The sequence below is a fragment of the Ostrinia nubilalis genome, chromosome 18 (genome assembly GCF_963855985.1).
Source record: "Ostrinia nubilalis chromosome 18, ilOstNubi1.1, whole genome shotgun sequence".
Classification (NCBI taxonomy): domain Eukaryota; kingdom Metazoa; phylum Arthropoda; class Insecta; order Lepidoptera; family Crambidae; genus Ostrinia; species Ostrinia nubilalis.
This window is the reverse complement of record NC_087105.1, coordinates 5,411,506-5,418,609: the sequence shown is the minus strand read 5'-3', so window position 1 is coordinate 5,418,609 and position 7,104 is coordinate 5,411,506. Positions and strand designations below refer to the sequence as shown.

At 39.6% G+C, this 7,104-nt stretch overlaps 1 protein-coding gene across 1 annotated transcript; it reads left to right on the top strand.

Annotated features, from left to right (window-relative positions):
• The first annotated feature begins 222 nt into the window (after positions 1 to 222).
• LOC135080552 (beta-mannosidase) lies at positions 223 to 6,749 on the top strand. Its single transcript, XM_063975203.1, has 12 exons — positions 223 to 479; positions 1,061 to 1,207; positions 1,819 to 1,967; positions 2,340 to 2,533; positions 2,766 to 3,024; positions 3,183 to 3,351; positions 3,486 to 3,611; positions 3,915 to 4,089; positions 4,402 to 4,975; positions 5,157 to 5,286; positions 5,379 to 5,761; positions 6,498 to 6,749. The coding sequence occupies exons 1-12, from the start codon at positions 353 to 355 to the stop codon at positions 6,729 to 6,731; spliced, it is 2,667 nt and encodes an 888-aa protein (XP_063831273.1). The 5' UTR covers positions 223 to 352; the 3' UTR covers positions 6,732 to 6,749.
• Positions 6,750 to 7,104: the final 355 nt, after the last annotated feature.

The window sequence follows — 7,104 nt, the reverse complement described above, 5'->3', positions numbered from 1 at the left end:
AACACAAGATATACTATAAAGTAGATGAAGATCTTCGAAGGTCTGCTCTACATAGTTTCCATGATTTCACCCATCTCCTTGTTTTGCAAACGGCCCAACTAATTTAGCAATATTAATAAACATACATTGTAATGTCTGAACGACCGTTTCTGTAAGTCATAATTAAGTAACTTTGTTTAATTCGTAAACATTTTTCCTTATCGATAGCGTAAGCGAGTCAGAATGTCGACAGCATCAATTGAAGTGTGTACAAAGCCGTCGGTCAAGCGTCAGTTAAAGATAGCAATGCCCCCGCCAACGTAACAAGCGGTATTCTCATATTTTTAGTAAATACCTAGTCCTTTTAAAAGCCATGAAAACATTTGCCATAGTGATTTTTGGATTGATTTTCGCCCAGTTAAACTACTCGGCTAGTGGGTTAACTAAACTGAGTTTATCCTCTAAAAGTGTATCATGGACATTGGAAAACAAGAATGGGAGTAAGTAACCTTGCGTATAATATTTATTGACCTTCATTGATAGATGAAACAAGCACAGTTGGGAAATGTTATTTGTTTACATTGGTTGACTTTGCCGAAGCCGGTTTTGTCGCAAGTTTACACGCTGCCAAGTGTTTACATGGTAGCCGTACACCGTTATCAGGACGCAGTAGTTTAATGTTCACTTAACTTTATTACTATTAGGCATTTGGTACTAGGTACATACCTACCTACTACTATTAAATAGTCGTTTGGTTTTATTAAAGAATTTATTATATTTTTGTTGCTTGGCTTCTGATGTATCCAGAAAACATTGGACGAATCGGCAGTGCCTCTTACCTAAAATTTTTAAGTGTTACCGAAAAGTGTGTACCTAGGATTAAGTATGACTATTTAGGATTAGGTGGATCTACACTGCTTTTGTCTACTTTATTATAACGAGGGTATAGGTACATTTTTTTCTTTCAAAGAAAGCTATAATCCTATAGGCCATAAGAAACACTACATTATTAAGTAGTTTAATTATACTTAGCTATAGAGTTCAACGTGGTTAGTTTGACCCGTATCTTCCGCCATTCCAGCGATCAAAGTGCCAGGGTCTGTTCCTGGAGGTGTCTACTCGGATCTGATAAAAGCCGGGGTCATAGGAGACATCCTCAAGGGCTTCAACGACGTGCTGACCAGATGGGTTGCCTACGACACTTGGACTTATACCGGGATGTTCAACGGTAATGTTATAAACGAATATTCATTCACAAAATGAACAGTGCTGCAAAAATTAGAGACAACTTTCAACAAACTTATTTCGGTGTATGATGCCGGAGTTTGGCATTGGCGAAACAGAGTTCAATTAGAATCCCATGAATCGTCCAATTACTTAAGTACGTTAAGAGATAGAGTCTGGCAGAGCAGTCGCCCAGCATGCAAAGGCACGAGGATTCAATTCCCACCTGGATAAGTACCATTATCATCATCATTTCAGCCATAGGACGTTCATCATTACTGAACATAGTTTTCCCACATTGATTTCCATATTGCCCGATTGGTAACGGCCTGCATCCAGCGCCTTCCTGCAACCTCTAAGGGGTCGTCGGTCCACCTTGTAGATGAACGTCTCACGCTGCAATTTCCCGTAAGTGAGCTCCTGAACCTTGCTGCCTCATCAGCTGTCAGTTATGCATACTATGTGCCTTGTCCATTGCCACTTCAGCTTGCTAATCCCTCGGGCTATGTCAGCACTTTAGTTTGTTTGCACGGATCTCCTCATTTCTGATTCGATCGCGTAAACAACGAGCTGGATAAGTATATCATTAATTAAAAGAATATGGTATATTTCCAGTAACGGAAGAGCAGTTCAGCTCAGCAGTAGCGCACTTGGTCCTGCACGGCGTAGACACTTATTCGCAGATAAAGTTGAATGACCACTTACTTCACTATACAAACGATATGTTCTTCAGATACGTGCTTGACGTTAAACAGCACTTGAAGGTAATTTTGTAATACAAATAGGAGTAACAGGAGCGTTTATTCACTTACGAGCGGGCCTCAGTTTATTTGATTTGAATTTGATAACTTTTCAAAGTTAATGTAAAAGATGGTTTTAGACTTTTGTTTGATTGTTTTTTAAATATAAAATTTAAGTTTAGTATCTGTCACTTTTGCATAGTTTATTTATTAGTTTTATTCATTCAAATTACATCTATGAAATTTCCATTTCATGGTGTTATACTGTTACTGTTCATGGTGTCCGCGTCAATAACGAGTTTTATCTATTTTCCTGACAATTTTAACTATTGTAGATGCTACCGTTCCATATTTAACAGCTCTACTTGTAGTGAATTTTTATTACACTAATTTCAGGTGGGGTCTAATGAACTGAAGGTCAAATTCTACTCGCCTGTTTTGGCCGCTAAAGAGCGTTCAGATGACCACTTCACGGCACCGAACTGTGTACCCCCGGAGTACAATGGCGAGTGCCATGTCAACCAAATTAGGAAGATGCAAGCGTCATTTGCCTGGGATTGGGGGCCAGCTTTCCCCTCAGTTGGTTTATGGTAGGTGAATTGTTTTTGTACCTACATAATATATTAACATGGTTAAGTTAATGCGACATCCCTCGCACTCACTCGCACACCTCCCCGCGTTCGTCCCGTCCATACCAGAGCGTTGATGTGACGTCACGGCAGACACGTGCGCAGTTAACTTAACCGGTTTGATTGATTTTCAGTGTCCTGTCATGTGGTTTTACTAAAAAGCTTAACGATAAAAAATACGGGTTTGTTTCAGGAAACCAGTTGAAATAGAATTCTATGATACAGCAATCCTAAGAACCATGATGGTACACTACGTGAAGAGAGACAAGTATTGGGATTTGATGATAACTACCCTCATAGAGTCGAAGATGGTTGCCAGCCAAATCAATGTGACGGTTAACGCGGGAATCAAACTTGAAGGAGACCAGACAGAGCATGTCCAGAGGATGTTCACCGTGAACACCAGGGGTGATGGACACGCTGAAGCACGCCTAAACATTACTATAAGTGAGGTATATCTATCTACCTTACTTACAATCTGTGCAGGCAGCTTTTCCTGCATCCTTAGCAGCGTTGCCTGCGATTGCCTTTTAATTTCCAACCCAAAACTAGTGTTTTTGATAAGAATATTAGAACTACTCGTAGAATGTAGTTGCTTTAACAATTTCAGAATACCGTAAGACTGTGGTGGCCGAACGGTTACGGAGACCAGCCCCTTTACGACCTAATTGTCAAAGTCTGCACCACTGGAGACCGCCCGGAGTGTTCTGCAAGACGTAAAAGAATCGGGTTTCGTACGGTGAAACTCATACAAGCTGATGCCTCGACTAAAGTACCAAGTAAGTATCAGTTCCAGGTAGTATGTAAAGGTTTTTTAATAGTTAAGTCATTATTAGGTAAGAAGAGAACCTATGAGGGTTCAATGAGTTTTACATAATGTATTCTGTGTTAATAGTACCAACGTATATTTCAGACAACAGCAGTGCTGGTCATGGCTTGACCTTCTACTTCGAGGTCAACGGCTCGCCTCTGTTCATGAAGGGCTCCAACTGGATCCCGCAGCACATCCTACCCGAATACAGCTATGAGAGATCGCGGAGTAAGTATAATTCATTATTCAGTGGATAAACCCTCCTTGTTGTGTAGTGCCACTGCAAGTTGCCTTAATCGTAGTGGGTCCTAGCTGGTTAGATCCACATCGATATGTGGGTCGAACCAGCTGCCACGTAGCAATGTGGTATCTTGATTTAATAAATGCTGGAATGCAACAAATTGTACGCAGTTACTGAAAGCCGCGATTGACGTCAAAATAACGATGCTGCGATGCTGGTATCTCATGTAATAGTTAGGTACTATGTAGCAAACATTTATTGTACTTGAGTCTAACTTCATTTGCATTCAGCAAAGCAGCTGCTGCAAGCCGCGGCCGACGTGCACATGTCGATGCTACGCGTGTGGGGAGGTGGTCTATACGAGAGCGATTACTTCTACCAGCTCTGCGACCAGTACGGCATCATGGTGTGGCAGGACTTGCCCTTCGCCTGCTCCATGTACCCCGTCGACCAGGAGTTTATTACGTAAGTTTTCGTTTCGTTGCTTTTTGTAGTACACTTGGGATCAAAGTTTTTGCATCTAGAGCTGCAGATTTCCTAACACGATTTCAGGAAACTGCCTCTCGTTTCTACCACTGCAATGCAACTATTGTATAACTAGATCTGGTTTGCATCTGTCAAGTTGTAGATCCTAGCAACACAGCATTGGCAGCGATGGGAACGAGAGATGATGGGACGGGAGTAGTTCCCCGTTATTATTTTGATTAAGGTCGCTTTGGGACTACTCAAAGTTCTCTGGTTAGGTTTGTAAGGCGTTTTAATTTTTTTTTATTACAGCGCAGTCAAATTAGAAGTAATGCAAAATGTCATAGAGCTGCAAAGCCACCCGTGTATTGCTGTGTGGTCAGGCAACAACGAGAACGAAGCTGCTTTGCGAGGCAACTGGTACAAGACCAGCTCAGAGTTCAACAGATACCAGGCGGAATATGTAAAACTGTATGTAGAGACAATCAGACCCATCGTGGAGGATTTGGATTGGATGAATCCGTACTTAGTTTCCAGTCCATCTAATGGATTAGAGTCAGAATCGGAGGGGTACATTGCCTTGAATCCGTATGATCCTCATTTCGGTGACACTCATTATTACAATTACATTGCTGACAACTGGAACGATAATACATACCCTCTTACTCGATTTGCTTCGGAATACGGCTTCCAATCTTTGCCGTCTCTGTCTACCATGAGGCAGGCAGCTGAGAAGCCAGAAGACTTCAGTTTGCAAAGTGAATACTCCAAGCACAGACAACACAGCCCGAACGGTTACATGTTCATTGAGTTACAGATGGACAAGAGATTGAAATTGGAAAAGAATGACACAAAGTACTTTGAGAAATTCGTATTCTACAGTCAGGTATGGAGCAATTCATGTTAAAAGGTGTTCATTAAATCACACAGGGCATCGATTCCAAATCTGTGGCAATTGTCTGAAAAAATTGTAGATCATCCTGAACTAAATAGAAATTATAATATAGAAACGGCGCTAAAAATAAGATAAATCTTTTCGGAAATTAGATTGTATTGGAATGTTTCAGATTTCTCAAGCAATGATAATAAAGACCCAGACGGAGTACTACAGACAAAGCCGCGACTCTTGGTACACCATGGGCGCTCTGTACTGGCAGCTGAACGATGTTTGGCAAGCGCCCTCGTGGTCAGGCATCGGTTAGTATTGAGCAACTGCTTTTGAGCATTTACAAAGATCATATTTCATGAGTTAGTGTTTAGATAAATTGATTAATTCACCATGCTTACAGAATACGGGGGCAAATGGAAAATGCTTCACTACTTTGCAAAGCGATTCTTTGCGCCAGTATTAATATCGCCCGCGCTTCTTTCCACGGGGGATGTAGTTTTGTATCTCCTTAACGATCGATTGGTGCCGATACTCAACGCTACAGTCTTAGTGCAAGTTTACAAATGGGACAGTTTTACTCCTGTCTACAGTCAGAACTACAGCGCATATGCCCCGAAACTTAGTGCGGGAAGGCAACCATACAAACTGAATGTAAAGAATACGGATATGAAGACGGTGTTTTTGAAATTCACACTGATAGCAGAAGAAGTTCAAGCGCCGGTTAATTTCGTGTTCCCTACACCGTTGAAGGAGATTGAAGGGCTAAAAAAACCTAATATCAAGGTAAGAGACACTTAGGGCCTGTTTACACTTTGACGGATCGTATTTTCTCGTTCCGTCTAACTGAAGAGACGGATATTATGCCAGTGGCTAAGGATACTTTATAAACGACACCGAATGAATGAATAATTTATTTTTATTGTTTTCCTTTAAAAAATTATTAAAAATATACGTACTAAATGAGATAACAATAAATTAGACATCTGTATTTTTAATTATATACTATTAACAATAAATTAAACATCTATAACAATTAAATTTTATTAATTAATCTAATACAAATACGTCAAATTCTCTATACACAATTAAAATTACATTTATTGCATACAACCATATTATTTTTTACAATCCATTTAATATGCCGCATCCAATTTACAAAGTTCGCTCAGTGCGCATTACATCCGTGGTTGACTGGCGTGTGGCGACTCGTTATGCTTTGGCTCGAAGTTTTTTGTTGTGTACCGTCACATTATTTTTATTTTTGTTTAAATGTTGATAGTTTGATTTTGATTTTGTTTGTAATTAGTTGTACACTCATTATGTTTAAATAATTTAAATTGAAATGTTTCTCAGGAAGTGAATTATTGTTAATTCTTATGAGAAATAAAGTTCTTAAACCGTATTTGCTTTTCACATTTAATAGATAGTCAGTGCAAGTCATAAACGTGGTAAAAGTTCCTTAGTTTTTTTAATTTGATATTTGCGGTTTTAATGATCATTATTACATTTTTCTTTTCAGATTCATGTTCACAGTCCAACAAAAGTTGGCAACGAATACCGGTACCAAGTCGAGGCTGTCTCAGACACCATAGTGTTGTTCCTTTGGTTTGAGGCGGACGATGTAAGCGGTCATTTTGAAGATAACGGTTTTATTGTTACTGAGCCCAACACCTCGACATATTTCTGTACCAAAAAGCACATCGAGCCTAAAGAGTTGCAGAAGAAGATAACGTATCAATATTACTTGCATTAAACCAATAATTTAAGTTTTTGGATGTGTTTTAATTCATTACTACTGGTTCCAAGGCTTTTCTCCGGGACTACTCAACCTTTTCTTATTAAAGCTAGAGCTTTGATGGAGTTTCAGTGGTCAGATAGTTTTTATTTTATTTATTTATTTAAAGACTTTATTGCACACACATAACAATGTTCCGTACAAAAAGGCGAGCTTAATGCCATAAGTCATTCTCTACCATATAGTTCCTTTAGGTAAGTATATGTAGTTCTTGCAACTCACGAAGGCGAGTAAGCTTTACTTGTGTGTGTACGTATACATGCACATAACGATAGTGTATTTATCAAAACTTTTGAAAAACGAACAGTAGCGAACACCACACATGTAAAGC